Below are 18,094 nucleotides of genomic sequence, written 5' to 3'. Positions count from 1 at the left end.
GGCCAGTTGTAGCACAGACAGATGTCCCCTTTACTGGTATTAACTTGTCTTGTAGAACATTTTTTTTATACAGTACATTGTTTTCAACATATTTAACTGTCTCATATTAAAACAAACACCCTGTATTACAAATGGAGTCCACCACAATAGCACCATAGCCAATACGATAGCACTAAGGGTGTGCAGTCCACTACTTGCAGCATACACACAGCAAAGAGTGTCAGAGCTGCCATGCGCCACTTTATTTGCTAAAGTCTGGCACGATCCCATCGGAGGGCATGCATGAGCATCAGAGTACAGGTGCCACAGTGGTTGATAGTAAAGTAACTTCAGTTTCTCAGTTTCTGTGGAACATCAGGTGGTGTCACCCCACTCTCCGAGCATTGACCACAGGGAGAGAACAATGTAGATAGTGTACGGTCCAGAGGAGCTGCCACCGGGAAAGATAGTGGGTCGATGTTCGTGGGTGTCTCTGCAAAAAGCCAGGGCAGGATGACACTCAGTAGGAGCTTCATGAGTCATTCCAGAACTAGAGGGTCCAGCAGGGATGGGGAAACTGGCAGCCACTTATTACGAGGATGGTGGAAGCAAAGTTGATGTTGGTGGTGCCACAGAAATCTGTGGGCAGAGGGAAGGCCATGGGATATGTCATGGGCTCACAGTGGCTGGTGGTTGTCCCACAGATAAAACTTGGGGGCATCTGAGCTTGGGGGGCCCACACAGGGATGCCCAGCTGGAAGGGAGAAGAATCAGTGATTACATGCATCAGCAGCAGACACAAAATATTCAAGGGACAGCCATGAAGCTGATATAGAGAGTCTTATAAGTTGCCAGAAAACCACATTGGGTGTTAGGCATGCCTTGTCAGACATCGTTTTATTGCATGTGGTGGTCATGACATGATATCTCATGGGTCTAAGTCCATTGGCCGAGTGGCTGAAAATCAATTACATCCCTATTTGTTGGCTGTAAGAACACTTGTGCAAGTTGCATTTTAGTCCTTTGCTGTTTTACAAACTGTAAATCCAGAACTGTGAAGAGAGTCTATCGCAAAACTACTGTCCACTGTGGGTTTAGTTATAACTGGGAAATTTACTGGACAAGTGACTTTGATGTAGGTGAGTAAAACCAGAAGTTTTCCTAATGAGGGCCTCTGATAGTGTCCATAGGTCCACAGGTTTGTCTCAATTCCCTGACACCACTACAATATCTATATTGTGCACGGTTACTGTTCTTTTAAGTCTGAGAACTTCTACGTGCTCCTGTCCAGAACTCCTCCAGAATTCCTCATTGATGTATCCTCCTCTTTACCTACGAGGTGCATTCAAGTTCTAAGGCCTCTGATTTTTTTTCTAATTAACTACTCACCCGAAATCGATGAAACTGGCATTACTTCTCGACGTAATCGCCCTGCAGACGTACACATTTTTCACAACGCTGACGCCATGATTCCATGGCAGCGGCAAAGGCTTCTTTAGGAGTCTGTTTTGACCACTGGAAAATCACTGAGGCAATAGCAGAACGGCTGGTGAATGTGCGGCCACGGAGAGTGTCTTTCATTGTTGGAAAAAGCCAAAAGTCACTAGGAGCCAGGTCAGGTGAGTAGGGAGCATGAGGAATCACTTCAAAGTTGTTATCACGAAGAAACTGTTGCGTAACGTTAGCTCGTTGTGCGGGTGCGTTGTCTTGGTGAAACAGCACACGCGCAGCCCTTCCCGGACATTTTTGTTGCAGTGCAGGAAGGAATTTGTTGTTCAAAACATTTTCGTAGGATGCACCTGTTACCATAGTGCCCTTTGGAACGCAATGGGTAAGGATTACGCCCTCGCTGTCACAGAACATGGACACCATCATTTTTTCAGCACGGGCGATTACCCGAAATTTTTTTGGTGGCGGTGAATCTATGTGCTTACATTGAGCTGACTGGCGCTTTGTTTCTGGATTGAAAAATGGCATCCACATCTCATCCATTGTCACAACCGACGAAAAGAAAGTCCCATTCATGCTGTCGTTGCACGTCAACATTGCTTGGCAACATGCCATACGGGCAGCCATGTGGTCGTCCGTCAGCATTCGTGGCACCCACCTGGATGACACTTTTCGCATTTTCAGGTCGTCATGCAGGATTGTGTGCACAGAACCCACAGAAATGCCAACTCTGGAGGCGATCTGTTCAACAGTCATTCGGCGATCTCCCAAAACAATTATCTCCACTTTCTCAATCATGTTGTCAGACCGGCTTGTGCGAGCCCGAGGTTGTTTCGGTTTGTTGTCACACGATGTTCTGCCTTCATTAAACTGTCGCTCCCACGAACGCACTTTCGACACATCCGTAACTCCATCACCACATGTCTCCTTCAACTGTCGATGAATTTCAATTAGTTTCACAACACGCAAATTCAGAAAATGAATGATTGTACGCTGTTCAAGTAAAGAAAACGCCGCCATTTTAAGTATTTAAAACAGTTCTCATTCTCGCCGCTGGTGGTAAAATTCCATCTGCTGTACGGTGCTGCCATCTCTGGGATGTATTGACAATGAACACGGCCTCATTTTAAAACAATGCGCATGTTTCTATCTCTTTCCAGTCCAGAGAAAAAAAATCAGAGGCCTTAGAACTTGAATGCACCTCGTAGTTTCCACAGATATTGAAGAATAAAGAGTTTTATTTATTTGTATTAATTGCATTTATTTTTGTTAAATTGCTTTACCATTGGGTAATGAAAATACTTCTGTGCAGACTTTTGGGTACACTGTTCATTACAATGTGTATTTATTTTCTCTTCTCTTCTCCACAGTCTTGGAGCGTACAGGTCAAATGCAGCTTTTGAATGAACCTGGTCATCTGACACTGTTTGCACCTATTGATGTAGCTTTTGACAATATGGATCCTGCCATTCGTGACAGGCTGCTTTCCTCAGCATCCAATACCTGCCTGAAGAGTAAGTAACTGTGTTCATCGTTATTTCAATTGGAACAGTTCTGTGGGTCTAAATACAAGAATTTAAAGCTATTATCCTGTTGCAGAACAGTGTATTACTTACAGAACCAGTAACATTACCTATACATTTATACATTCCATTATACTAAGAGAACCTTCTCCTTTCCCTTATTGATACATTTTCTTTGATGTTTGTCAAGTACTGATTATATTAGGGGATCATTTTCTGGAAAAGCACTGTCTTCTTCTTGATATGAATATTGATTCAAATGAAAATGTCAGACTATTGACTGAGAAATCTAATGACTTTTTTTTAGATGTCTTGGGTCACCATTTGCTGACACACACACTGTGTTCGTGTGCTGTAACACAGCGAGTAGCAACACACACTTCTGTTGGAACTCCTTTGATGCTAGAACGTTCTGAAGATGGAAAGCTGTTTGTGGGTTCTGGAACTCAAGTTGTAGCTCGTGATATAATGGGTACAAATGGAATTATACATGTTATTGAAGAAATTCTTCTTCCTGACTCAGGTACGACAAGAAATTGTAAATAAATCTTACATTATATATAGATGCTAGTATATGCTCCCTATTGAGTAACAGTATACTGATTCTAAGACGCTGTAAATTCATAAATTTAGTTACTTTGTATAGTGACTATTACTTGTGACTAATACAAACAAAGTTTACAATTTATGTGTGTTGAACAACTGTAAATGAAGAGTTGTTCAAATAAATCTGATAAAATGGCAGTGGGGTTATAAAGGTAGAAAACACTTTGTGGATCCCTGTATAACTTTATTTCCCAGGGATATAAGGGATTTATTGTGAATTAAGTTTTTGAGTGAGAGTGAGTAGGATAGTGTGGAATGAAGTACTATTTCTGGTGAGTTCAGCAACTTTTATCATTTTGTGTCTGTGTTCAGGACTGCCAGTTACAACTGTTTTGGAACGACAGAACCTAACACAGTTTGCTGGCCTGCTGAAGGAAGCTAGTCTGGCTGGTGTAATCGATTCAGCAGACAATGTGACTGTATTTGCCCCAAGTGATGATGCCCTGCGGCGTCCTGAAGCAGTTGCTGCAATTGAATTAGCAAGGAAAAGTCCTGAGGATCTGCGTAACTTGCTCCTCTTCCATACAGCAAAGCCTGAGGTGCATTCATGTGATATCACAAACAATAAAGAAATTGCATCTGGTTTGGAAGGCCATAGCCTCAGGATAAACCTATATGCTACTGTGAGTACTCATATTAATATTGTGCTTTCTGCAAAATTAGCTTGCATATTTTTTGCCTTTATTTTATGAAAGCTGTATACTAGAATATGCATGAGCAGGATATTGCTGCAGTCAGTGGGTGTTTATTTATCAATAAATGGGTTAAGGTATTTACATCAGTTATCAAACTGCTGTCATGATATGGGCTTCCTTTGTTGTTCAATTTTTACCTTGACTTTGGGGGACGGTTCTTTATTGTATTTTTCTGTGTTTAGTCAGCCATTATACAAGAAGAATTAATTTACTATTTTCTAAATACCGACCAACTGAAATGAGCATATTGAATCTGGTGGGACAGTGGTTAAGAACTAGATGGATGGAAGATTTGGGACTTCATCTGATTATCCTACTGTAGGTTTTTCCTAGATCACTTCAAGAACATTCTTGAGTAATTATCGTCACAGCACCATCAGTGGTTTCATCATTTTTTATACTGTGTTCATCATAAAAACAAACCTGATGTAAACATTACAATATGTACTCTTCTATGTTTGGTAGATTTCATTTCAAGTGGAGCAGAAACCAAACTGTCTCAAGTATAGTAAAGTACATTTTATGGTGTGTATTATGCACACATTGACTCTGAGAGAATATGGGACAACAGCTTTACCTCCTCATTTAACTAACCTGCTGTGATGTGAACAGCTGCAATTAATATGTAAAAGAAATGAGCAGAGAAACAATATAGCTTCAGATGTTATTTAATTTTAAACAGAATGTGTCAAAATTCCAGCAATATGCTTCTTGGGAGCCCACACAGAAAACATAACGTGCTCTCGTTCCTAGCGAACATGGTATTGTAATTAAAAGCAAGAGTGATGAAAATTCGTATTTGAAACACAAGATAATTTTTCTGTGTGAGCTATGAGTGTTGTAAAATAATGTTGCAGGGATTTTATTGTATAGTTAAATATTGAAGCCACTGAAGGTATTACTTACAATATGGAATTCCTTTCATATGCAGTTCTGAGGAATACAGCAATGGAACTGTGATCTGTTATGTTGATAATGAGGTGGTTACCAATAAAACACATGAAGCCATGCAAGCACCACATTTTCTCCTGTTCTTTTATGACGTGGTGTTGTGCATCATGCCATTCTTTGGCAATGGCATCTGACAGAGGTTCGTGCATTAGTTCCACTATGCCTGGCATCTTAAATGCCTAGTTATTCCTCACAATAAATTCCTTAAACTGGCTCCAGATCAATTCTATTTGGTTCTGATTGCAGTGGTATGGTAGAAAATGTAAAAATGCAGCATTTGAATAGAGTAATTGATGCCATAAAAATTACTGTTCTCCATGTTCTTCTTAAGTGAGACAACATATGTGGTATAAAACAGTGGACATAGTGCAAATAAAGAGTATTTGATTTTTATTTTGCCCCAAAATATTAATTTGCAATGTTTTCTTAATTTAAACAATCTTTACCAACAATCTTTTATAAAATGTCGATTATTAAGAATTTACATTTGCAATGAAAATTGGAATTTTAAGTGTGAGGTGTAATTCAAAACCAGAATATGCGAATTTTTCATAAAAGATGATGTTCAGTATATATTGATTAGCATATATTTGATGAAATTTTTTCTTCAATTTCATTTCATTCAGTTCAAATACCCACACATTTAAATATAAAGGGCCACAGTGAGATCTGATCCAGTGATTCACAGAATACTGATTACCGTTTTCGTCCGCCCCCATAGCTGAGTAGTTAGTGCGACGGATGGTCATGCCGAGGGGGCATGGGTTCGATTCCCGGCTGGGTCGGAGATTTTCGCCACTCAGGGACTGGATGTCATGTTGTCCTAATCATCATTATCTCATCCCTATCAACACACAAGTCGTCGAAGTGGCGTCAACTCAAAAGACTTGCACCAAGTGACTGGCCTACCCAACTGGAGTCCCTAGCCACACAACATTTCATTTTGTTTCACCATTCTCCAATGCTACTGATTAAGCCATGCTTCATGTTTACAAAATTGACTTAAACTTTGTAAATAATGTTTCTTGAAAAACTTCAAACCTGATTTTCTCTGTAATCTTGTGAAAATATTAAGAAAAACTTCTCACCATTTTCATGGTGTTGTGCACATGTTTCATCAGGGGCAGGAAGCAGCATCAACTTTTTTTTCACAGTAGACGTTAACAGCGTCACACTCAGAGCACAACTAGCGTTTGCAGAGACTGTGACTGTTCATGATTTTTTTAAAACTAAAAACCACACAGCCAATTCATAAGTAGGATCTATATTTAAGAGTAACATCACTAGTGTAAAGGTGTTACGGTTGCTGACCAATCCACACATTTGTGTTTGCTTATATCATGTTTATTCTTATGATGAACGGTGTATAGGTGATTTAATGCTATAACTTACAGAAAATCTTTGATTAAGCAAGATGAGCAGTTCTGAACTGATTATATCGACAAAAATAATCAACTCACCAAGTAGTGGCTAGAGAAACTCACTCAAAAGGTATTATGTATACTAGCTTTTGGAGCCAGTGGCTTCTTCTTCTGGCAGAAAGGTTGAAGGGGAAGGAACGGGGGTGAAGGATAAGGACCGGTAAGATTTAGGAAAAGGCTCGCCATTCCTTTTCCTATACCCTTCTGCCAGAAGAAGGAGCCAATGGCTCTGAAAGCTTGCATATGTAATATCTTTTATGTGTGTGTTTTCCTGATGCTGCATGGCAAGTAGATTTTTTTATCTATCCAATGACAATATTCATTAGTATTTCTGACAATCATTCTTACTAGTTGAGAAATATTTCTTTGTAAATATTGAAGATAATAGAGGGAAACATTCCACGTGGGAAAAATATATCTAAAAACAAAGATGATGTGACTTACCAAACGAAAGCGCTGGCAGGTCGATAGACACACAAACATACACACAAAATTCAAGCTTTTGCAACCAACGGTTGCTTCATCAGGAAAGAGGGAAGGGAAGCAACCGTTGGTTGCGAAAGCTTGAATTTTGTGTGTATGTTTGTGTTTGTTTGTGTGTCTATCGACGTGCCAGCACTTTCGTTTGGTAAGTCACATCATCTTTGTTTTTAGATGTGTAAATATTGAGTTTTACATAAGCAGATTGAAACCATTAATTTTGTAAATATGACTTTATAATGATGTGAAGGCACTTGTGATGCTATATTTATTAATTTTTTCCCCAGAAAGAGTTTAAAAAATTTTGTGACAGCTTCGAACCATGTAAAATGGTCGCCTTTAGGTCAGGAACAGTGCACAGGTCTTAGCCTTGTTATAGATCACACATTGTCACTCACAGTGTGTGACAGATCATTGTCCTCAACAAGATTAAGACTGCCCATTTGATATGGTTGAAACTGGTAATTTCAAAAATTTAAATGTGAATGTGTCAAGAAGTAATTTTTGAACTCTTTTAAATGTTATACAACAAATGACCACCTGATAGATGGGAATCGGAGCTGTAACTGGAAAATAAATAATGTAAGGCTCCTGGAAAAGATGGCCACTGTCAAAAATTTGATGAAACTGTTGTAAATACTTTTGCGTGATAGAAGAAATTTCAAAAGAAATGAAGAATGTGCTCTTTTGCTATGCAAAGATGGTAGAAAAGATGCTACTGATAATGCAGATACCTCATTCTGGCCCTTGGCTTGAGAGATTTTGTAATAAAACTCTTCATTCTACAATGCAGGCTGAGCTTGATAACCAGCTGTATGAATATTAGATTGGGCACTGAAAGGACATAAAGGCATAGTATAGTTTTCCAGATTAAAGTCGTCAGGCCACAAGAGATTGATAATTCCAAAGCATTCAAGGTGGTATTATTTTGTGAACCATAATCCTAGCTGGTGTCCAACAAATATTAAAATCGAGAACATGCTCCAAAAATATTTAGTCATAAAAATGGCATTGAGACTGAGAGGTAGTGTTTCCTCACTCTTATTTAGCTTTGACATATGCCTATACCACATCAATCTTTCTCGAACATTGTATTCTTATTTCTTCCACTGTCCTTCAAGAGAGCTACCACTCTCCCACTGATGATCTCACTGTTGATGGAAATTGAAGATAACAATAAAATTAAAGTGTATTGGGTAAACAAGAAATGATTTCATTTGATTATGATCACCAGTCAGGTTGTTCATTTTTAAGATGATCCCGAAACAAATTCATACTCTTGTATCTTTAAATCCCAGTGTAAGCATCTCATTAAAGAATAGATTACACTGACTCTGAGAACAAAAAGAAAATAATAATAGTAATATGACATATCTACAAGACTGACACTGCACCTTTTACTGATTGGAGGTTAAATGTTCACACCCGGTATCCAATTCCTTTCTCCATGCTTCTGCAGCTGTCCTAATTTTTTGCCTAAATTCAACATTATTTGTATTTCAGTTGATAAAATAGGAATACATGGATTTATCTCCTGTCTGAGTTATTACAAGGAACTGCATGAGAGAACTGTCACTACCATGCAAAATAGAACATGTGCCTTTCATGGACATTAAAATGTGCTGACTATTGATAGAATGGTACACAGAATACTTTGTGTAAGAAGAAATGTTAATCCCTTTCCTACTGACTGGATGAATGTTGGGAGAATGGATGTATTTCTTATTAAATCAAAAGACATTTAAGGTGTAGCAAATTAAGCAGAAAGAAGAGGCACAGAAAGGAGGGGGGAGAGGGATGGGGGGTGGACTGACAACTATGTATTTTAATGCATCAATTACATAAGAAGAGTGAAGGAGTGAAAAGTCATTGATAAAGTTTTAAGCTTTCACTGATGAAAGTTCACTGTTAGTTTGGCTCACAGCTTACATTTTTATTTAACATAAAACAATACTGATGATAACGGAAGAAGAAACTTATGCTCACATGACTCTACTAAAAAATCAGTTTAGAAATCAATGTTGTCTGATAACAAAACATATTTCAGATGCCACATTTCACATTGCTGGGGAAGCGAGCCACAGTTCAATGTGCACGAATAACAAACCTTGATGAACATGCTTGTGGAGGACTGATTCACCAGGTGGACCGTCTTCTGGTACCACCTGCAGGTGATGCAGTACAGCTGCTTGAAGCTAGTGGAAATTTCAGCACATTTTTGAGACTACTGCAGGTATGTTTAGTAAATATTAAATTTGTGATAACTTACAATATATGAAGATGTTTTTATTTGTTGTAGCAGTGTCATTATGCTGGTTGTGCCAGCTGAGTATGAACTGGAAACCTAAACTAAATTACTTAACAGTTGCTAGGAAATGAAGATGTCTCCACTTTTTTTTTACTATGTTGCAACAATGTATCTGTATCAAGTTAGGTGTAGCAGGCACTAAGCAAGTAGTCTGTCCCGATGCTTTTGTCAGATGTAGTGAGTAATTCTGGTGCAGGATGGCTGAAATATGAGGTCTGAGTGTTATCAAAGCCTTGTCTGTTGACTTAACATAAGGGAAAGTGTCACCGCCATTGTGCATGTGAGAGAAAAGGCAAAAGACATCATCTTACCACTAAAGAAGGGTGCTGTCCCACATTAACTGCTGCGCATGGGCTTTCTTAAAGTTGCAGAAGATATTTAGCAGGCTAAGAAGATATGACATTTGGTGGACAGGGTCATATCTGCTACTTGTATGCAAATTGCTTCATATCTTGATAATGCTTCAGATATCCACATTTTTTCCAAAACAGATATCCGCATTTTGTTTTTCAAAACTGTTTCCCAACTGGACATAGGTAGAGCATATTGTTGAAAGCTTGTGCAGAGTCATAGTGAATGTTATAAATGGGACCTGTAGTATAGAGCTGGGGCGGTCTATATCAGAATTAGTAATATGCAAATGCCCATATGGTGTGTTATTCAGTGTATATAACATATCATACATATTTTTACCCTTCCTGTTCTATCTCTCAAAGGAAGATTATCTATTTTCCGTCTCCAGCATTGTTTAAATCCAATTTTTATGTAATTTTTTTGTGTTGTCATTAGCAGAGATTTGTATTGGAGGAATTAGTGCTTCGCTTTATTAGAATTTTTTTTAAGATTTTTTAGGATAAAGCTCTCCACATCACCGCATGACACCTTTCTTGTAGCATCTTCCATTGGAGTGCTAATTTTTGCACTAAATGCTTGCCAACTGATGAAGTCCCATCATATCAGAACACTTTTATACTCATGGCCTCTCATTTACACTACAGATGGATATGTAAAAGTCTTGAACTGAAAATGACAGTTAATTGTGAAAAGTAACAGTCCTGTCACATTTCCTTTATATGTGCCAGGTACTACTTTCCCTTATGACAGTATTCTCCCATTGAGAGTGAATGGGAACTGCTTGTTAAGAAGTCTTCAATTTAGTTTTCAGTTTAACTGTGGCATATTCCTATATCTATTTTTCCTGCATCCATTTGAAGAGATAAGTAGGATCTTTGAACAAGCATTTTTCAAGTATGGTGTCATATTCCAGTGATGGATTTTTGCAGGACCAAATTCTTTGTGCTTTTTGACAATTCTGCAGGAAAATTATTGCTTTGAAATTTAGTGAATTTTCCTCTTGTGCAGGTCTGTGTTGATTTAGTTTAGCTTTTGTTTGTCAGCAAGGATTGACTTCATCTTAATCTGACATTATGTCTGCTTTAATAATGTTCTCAAATGAATCACAGTTTAGTTTAAAGAAATGATTCTGGGTGATGCCTGGAGTAAGGATGCTGCAATACATGTTAAACACTGCCAAATCCATACTGGAATATTTTAGCTGTGGTAACCACGGAGGTGGCCATCAGGTCACACGGTGGCTGGTTATCGTGGTCAGTGATAGTAAATACTAGCTATCCTTGCAGCTGTATTGCACATAGTGGTAATGGAAGAATATGCTTGACTTTGTGCTGCAATGGACACTGACTACATGCACAAGGATGACATACTTGCTACCCAAGAATACTTTCTAGTGCTGAATACTGGAGAGCAAGGACAAGACTTCATCTGAATGGCTTGTAAATATAGCTACACTGAACTGTGCAGAGCAGGAATGGAATGCTGTCAGGGCATGCAGAGGGTGTCAGGGTGCTAGCACTTCACATGACGTAATTTTTCTTGGCTTTTGAAGAATTTATTGTATAGATATGGAGGCTTACTGATTTTTAACTACATCATAATGAGCATAAGTTGAATATTGTCTTTTGTTGTTTGAGTTCGTTATTGAATTAAGCTCTAAATAAATATTTCTATTGTTATTGATAACTGCTGGCTCATTTATGTGCTCTTGAGTTAGAAGCAGATGTTAAACAAGTCATATTTTAAATTTTGAGTAGTGTTAGTACTCTGCAAACATTAAAAAAAATTATTTTGGCTTACAAATTTGGTATTTTTTTTAAAGTGAAACATTTTGTTTGATTTATAATAATAGCAACTGAAATGTGTATTTCTTGTATATTGATAGCTAATTTAAGTATATCCCCATATTACAGGAAACTGGCCTGATATCTGAACTGAAAGAAAACAGTCCATTTACTCTCCTAGCACCATCAGATGAGGTTTTTGCTCGCATTCCAGAGCCACAGATGGACACACTCACATCAGACAAGGAGCTGCTAACTCATGTTCTACGCAAGCACATTTTACCAGGTATGTAGACACTTTTTGGGCAATTTTTGAGTGGCTGTCTCTGGGACGAATGGAAGTCAATGTGTGGTTAATTCCTTTATTATTCCTCAGAGGTGCTTTGCTGCTCTGGAGTAAGTGTAGCTACGTGGCCCTTCTCCAGTCGAGCAGAATCACTTGGTGGGCCTCTTCCCCTCCGCCGAGACTATGAGGGTCGCATTCATATGGGAGGAGCTGCCATTACCAGTTGTGATCATGTGTCCAATGATGGTGTGGTTCACTTTGTCAACAAGGTATGTATGTTTTGTTGTTTACAACCAGTTTATGAAGGCTGATTATAATTTTACAGTCATGGGGAATACATAAAGGTAATCACTGGTAAGTATATTGAAAGTATTGTTGTTATTTAATGGTATGTTCTATTCACTGATGGTTGTGGGAAAGAAGATTCTGATTTGAACCATCTGGTTGATAGCATTGCCTACCTTTCTCTTGGCAAATGACAGTCACATTAAGCTAAAACTTAGTATGAGAAGCTTGAAAGTTATTTTGATCTATTCTAGAAACCATTTTTGTGTCACTAGTTTGTTACGTATTGTTGCCAGTATTTTACACTCAGTATTCGCTAACAGATAACCTAAAAGAATGATGGGTCACACAGTTGTGATCCTTGAAATTTGTCAGTCTGCAAACCAAACAATAATAGTTCTAGCCAAAATATTAATCTGAGCCACAAATAAATTACTCTGAGGTCATTCCAGAGTAGAAGAATAAGTTCAAAGTATAACTTACCTGGATAGCATGTGTTTCGTAATCAAACTTCCACATAGGTAGGAGGTGATGGAAACCTCAAGTTCAACGATCATTGCACTAAACACACAGTAAACAGTTGTCATTGCAGAACCCACAAGTACAGGCAAGTCGAAGAACAGTAGTTGAGGAAGCGACTGCAGTAGGCACCTTACATTTGCCTGCTGTTTCATTAGCCTGCGATATTGGCTGTTTCTGCTTGAGTTGCCCTCACCATGCACGTGTAATATTACACATACTGATACATTTGTATCATCCATTTGCATGTTCAGCAAAGTTACTAAATCCCTCTCATCTTGAACGAGGATGTAGAGCCAGTATCTGTCTGGTTAAGTGTGTGGGAGGATGAGATGATAGAAATAGTCGTGAGCTAGATAATGTCCTGACGGGAGGCTCTGGGAAGATGTCTGGGACCAAAAGCTATGCTGGTGCTGGATCTAGAGTTTCTTGCTTAAACCTGGATATTTTTGGATGCAGAGGCACTCGTTTGAGACATGGCATGGCAGGCGATTTAACTGTTGGTGAAGCCAGATTGACGTCAAAGAGTGCGTCCCACAGTTCATGGGAAAGAAGGACCAGGTGGCCGTCTATTGGGACCTTGTTATACAGAGACTACAATGTGACTGTGCCGGTGGTATTGCTGGACTCCCTGATCAGGGAGGCCATTGACCTGGGTGCTGCTGCCACAGTTAGTGGCAGTGTCGATGCTATATCCGATATGTTACAGCCACCAACACCAGCTAGTGTCACTGCTGTTCCATGGCAGACCCTGGATCCACCCCGGATGTACGTGTTTACCCCAGAATCCCCACGTGGAATTTTGTTGCTTCATAAATTGAGTTGGTCACAGGAGTTTGACATCCTGTGAGGAAGCCCATAAAGGAGCGCCTCTGGGCTTCAACCATTGATGGATGCGGACCTCTAAGAAGGCAGGATAGAGCTTAGCACAGAAGTTGATTTTATCTTCTGAAAAGCATGATTACTCTTCAGACTATTGAAATGAAAATTACATTTTATGGAAAGGATTTAGTGGGTCTGCTACTGAGGTTGTCTGGGGAATAAATTTCGCATAGTGATTCACTTTTCTGAGGAATACTTGAAGGCTGTTGATCGATTTGGGTACAGGCATATTTTGAATAACCTCTGCATCTTCTGTGGTGGGCTGAAGTGTTCCTCATTGAGAATACACCCTAACTGAGTAACCACTGACTGAAAGAAGGTGCATAAGCTACACACAAGTCCTCTGTGTGTAAGGACCACTAAAACCAGGTGGTGATGGCACAAAACTTCAGCTGTTGTACAACCAGTGACTAGAATAGTGTCAAGAGACTTTACACAAAGTGTGAATTCATGCAGTTGTCTGCTTAATAAAACTTTGTAATATGGCGCAGGCACTAACCATTTCAAAATGGTACCTATTAAAGCAATGCTTTCAGACTGGCACATTCAAGACTAATATTTTATGTGAGTGTTCATCAATATGTAACTGAAAATATGTATCTGTGAGATCAGTTTTGGAAAGCAGTTTACCTCCTGAAAGTTTTGAAAAAAGTTTGTCTGAATGAGTCAAGGGTTTGCTTTAAGATTTTATGACCAAAGAGAGCCCCCCAGAATTCCTGACTACCACTAATAATGACTCCCATTGACTAGAGGAAATGAGAGACAAAATCTGTTGTTCTAGTTAATCTAGCTCCATTTTAATCTCATCCGCAATGGCCAATGGAATAGTCAGGCTTTGCTAAATGTAGGGCATGCTGTTGGCTTTTGATAAAATATGGGCCTGAAAATCAACTTGCTTACCCCAAAGCAGGTTCAAACAGTGGTGCGAATTTTGTACAAATTATCTGTGGCAGCACAGGATAAAGATGAGCTTGAGGAAATGCACTGTATGACGCAATGAAAATCCAAAAGCGGAATATGAAGGGCAAAATATTTTTGACTGATGGATCTTGGCACAATCAGACAATGTCTGCGGACACCTGATTAAGTGCCCATGAGTTTCTATAAGCATTCATGAATTTCACACATCATAGATGTGGCACTTCATGGTGGCTGCACACCCATAATGTTAACTGCACTAACTGAGAGAGGGTGTACTTGGCCTAAAGTATGTAGAATGGCTTATAACTGAGACTGGTGTGCCAGTATCAAAAATAAGTCATTTAAATGTTAACTTGTATCAGATGAGGCCACTGGCTGATGTCTGCTGTGCTACAACAGTTCCACAGTGTGATCTTTGTGAAGACACTTATGACACTCATCTTCATAATGTGGACATTCCCATTTAGAATGCAAAGAAAAACAGCCCAGGCTATTTGGTAGCAAAGGGTGTCATTGTGAGCGATGTCCAGTAGATGCACTACATCATGAATTAAACTTTCCACATATACTATTCCACACTCATATTTTCAACTCAACTCTTGCAGTTTCACAGTTCAAACTGAATAACTTACAGCTTCTGACTTGTGATGTTGTAAGAGTTATAGATTTACTGATACCACATGCAATTTTTTCGAAAAATACTCATAAAATAGAAAGAAAATGCCAGATAATGGCACAGAGAGGCTAACTCTTGAACCTACTGAGGATTTGTAGACAGAAAAAAAGACTTGGTAATCTGGACATTTCACCTCACTTGCCTAAAGATGTTGCATGAGGCATTACTAATATACTTCCCAGTCCTTTTGAGTTTCATTAAATGGCTGGAGAGCTGGGATAGCTGATAGCAACTGTGACTACTGCAATGGTGAAACAGTTAAGTGCATGATCAAGCATAGTTGATGCTGCTGCTGTTCCTGTTCCTCTGAATGAATTAAGAGCTCAATCAAGTACTGTTGCTGCTATTGTGTGTTGTGACTGCTGTTGCTGCTAAAGGTCAGTAAATCTGGCATTCATGGTAGAGCTTGGTGAGCCAAAACTGCGACTACCTTCTTGTGAAGGTTGGGACCCTCACTTCAGGTCACAATGTTTTTGAACATAAGTAACTTGTGTGACAACAATGGAAATTATCAATTAGTCATGAATCAAACAAAAATAGTTCATTGCGAAATACTCATCTGAGCATCAAAGAAACTGAAATGGTCTACAGAAGAGAGTGCCAACTGCCAATAGCATATTTCAAGTTATTGTGTGTTAGGAGTTAGATTAAATGGAAAGACAAGAACAAAGATGCAGTAAGATGAAGCAATTTGTATAGTAGACAGAGATTTTTATTGGCGCCCAGGGAACTACTTGTCACCAGTATGTAGTGCATCCAAAACACAACAGAACACAATCACTAAACTGAAGGTCAGCACGTTGACATGTATTTCATAATCTGTATGGGCAAGAGGTGGTGGAAAGTACAAGTATAGTATTAATATCACAAAAACACAGGAAACAGTCCAGATGTGTCAGATAACAGCAACTGAGGAAGGGACCACCACCGCGTAGTCTTACATTTGCTTGCTGTGGAAGCTCATGTGACTGGCCTGCGAGAATGGCTTTGTTTTGCTGCACACACCTTCAATGAATGTGTGCAACGTTACACATATTAGGACTGTTAAAAAAATTCCAGAACTTTGTCCACAAAATTGTTCTATGTTTACCTTTTACTTAATGTGCATGGCCTCCTTAGAGATACTCTCCTCCAAAATAGATACACTGCTTCCAATGCTTCGGCCGAAACTCTTTGCCTTTACAAATATCTGGTTGTCTCTGTGTATGTGCGGTTGGATATGGGTGTGTGTGCGAGAGTGTATACCTGTCCTTTTTTCCCCCTAAGGTAAGTCTTTCCGCTCCCGGGATTGGAATGACTCCTTACCCTCTCCCTTAAAACCCACATCCTTTCATCTTTCCCTCTCCTTCCCTCTTTCCTGATGAAGCAACCATTGGTTGCGAAAGCTTGAATTTTGTGTGTATGTTTGTGTTTGTGTGTCTATCGACTTGCCAGCACTTTCGTTTGGTAAGTCACATCATCTTTGTTTTTAGATATATTTTTACCTAAATGTTAGTTTAATGCTAGACATTTTGGTTGCACTACTGTATTATAATGCCTTATTTTTGCATTTTTAGACTTTTTGTTCTAAAAGTTTTTGGTTATGCTATATGCCTTCCCATTCTATGTAGCCTTTCCTCTGTAGCAGGTTTTTCCAAACCATTTTCTTGGATAATTTCCCAAAGATATTTAAATTTTTAAAAGTTTTCAGTTTGGCTAATGTCTGTTTTCAGCAATTTTGTTGTATTTTTAAAAGTTTTCTGTGCAGAAATTCTTAAGCTGGCCCTGCTTGCTATTTATTCTAAAAGATTACTTTGTGTTACAGCAGATGTAACATTTTTCAGAAAGTATAGCAAAGTCATCTACAAATGTGAAACAATTTATTCCATTTTTTCCCCTCTTCCCAACTTTATTGGTGATATCTTACCCTTCATTCAGTTTTTCATTCCAAATTCTCACTATTTTTGTATAACAGATTATTATTATTATTTTCCATTATCAAAACAACTATGCCACTTTATTATGTTAAAGTTTTCATGACTGTTTGTTGCAGGTGATGATGCCATCAAACCCCAAATATAGGAGAGTTATTGGCCACCGATCCAGGAATCCTAATGTAGAAGTATTCCTTTATGGTCTCTAGTTTCATTTGCAGAAGCTACAACTGTATTTACAATGCTTATGTTTCAAACTTTTTATTTTCCTAGTTTGAAGATGAAAAAAAAAGAGGACAAAATCTGTGTAATAGTGTGTTAAGTTATAAGAAATGTACTGACATATCAGAGCAGTATTGTACTGCAAAAGTCACATTGTGACTAAAGACTGGATACAATTTTTTGTTTGTTTTCATTGTTTGTAATCATCTCAGATCCAGAGTAGTTTCTGATACATGATTACCATATTTTTAGAAGCTGTATTAGTGACAATGGCACACTAATTTGTATTAGGCTTTCTTTCAAAAGCAAAAACAAGGCCTTTACTCAAAAATATTATTCCTGTTGGTTGTTTTATGAAGCTACGATCTTTAGCAATTATTTATTCTTGAATGCACATGTTGTTCATTATTTACAACACATTTTGTACTGAAATTTGTGAAAATAAAGTTAATTAAAAATGATTTTGTAGTCCAATCATTTAATGCCTGAAATAAGAAGAAATGAAATATGATCAATGAGATCGTTGGTCTTTCCCTAGAAGCTTTGAATTTCAAGGTATCATTGCCAGCTGATGTTATAGAAAATAATGTTAAGAATGGGTTATGATCAAAAAAAGTTATAGGAAAGCAAATTGATATTATTTTTATTTTATTGCTGGGGATAGGTAAATTAAATCCATTAGTAATGTACATGTATTTTCATCAAATGCCTGCCTCATATCATACCAGTAGAGGTTAATCACTTCTTTTGTAAACCATCAGAATAATGTACTGAAGTTGTGTGAAATACTTCACTACAAAACAAGAACTATTTCAAATGGAGAACAGAATTAAATGTAAC

At 38.4% G+C, this 18,094-nt stretch overlaps 1 protein-coding gene across 1 annotated transcript in view; it reads left to right on the top strand.

Annotated features, from left to right (window-relative positions):
* LOC126452535 (transforming growth factor-beta-induced protein ig-h3-like) overlaps window positions 1-17,715 on the top strand; it is a 124,995-nt gene extending 107,280 nt beyond the window's left edge. Inside the window, exons 9-15 of the mRNA XM_050091096.1 lie at window positions 2,799-2,942; window positions 3,259-3,474; window positions 3,870-4,180; window positions 9,152-9,337; window positions 11,680-11,836; window positions 11,927-12,105; window positions 17,152-17,715. Coding sequence (XP_049947053.1) covers window positions 2,799-2,942; window positions 3,259-3,474; window positions 3,870-4,180; window positions 9,152-9,337; window positions 11,680-11,836; window positions 11,927-12,105; window positions 17,152-17,241 — 1,283 coding nt within the window. The 3' untranslated portion in view covers window positions 17,242-17,715. The remainder of the gene's footprint in view (window positions 1-2,798; window positions 2,943-3,258; window positions 3,475-3,869; window positions 4,181-9,151; window positions 9,338-11,679; window positions 11,837-11,926; window positions 12,106-17,151) is intronic.
* The last annotated feature ends 379 nt before the right edge of the window (window positions 17,716-18,094 follow it).

This window comes from Schistocerca serialis, unplaced genomic scaffold, assembly GCF_023864345.2.
Source record: "Schistocerca serialis cubense isolate TAMUIC-IGC-003099 unplaced genomic scaffold, iqSchSeri2.2 HiC_scaffold_897, whole genome shotgun sequence".
NCBI classification, from domain to species: domain Eukaryota; kingdom Metazoa; phylum Arthropoda; class Insecta; order Orthoptera; family Acrididae; genus Schistocerca; species Schistocerca serialis.
This window is presented reverse-complemented; position numbering and strand designations above follow the sequence as displayed.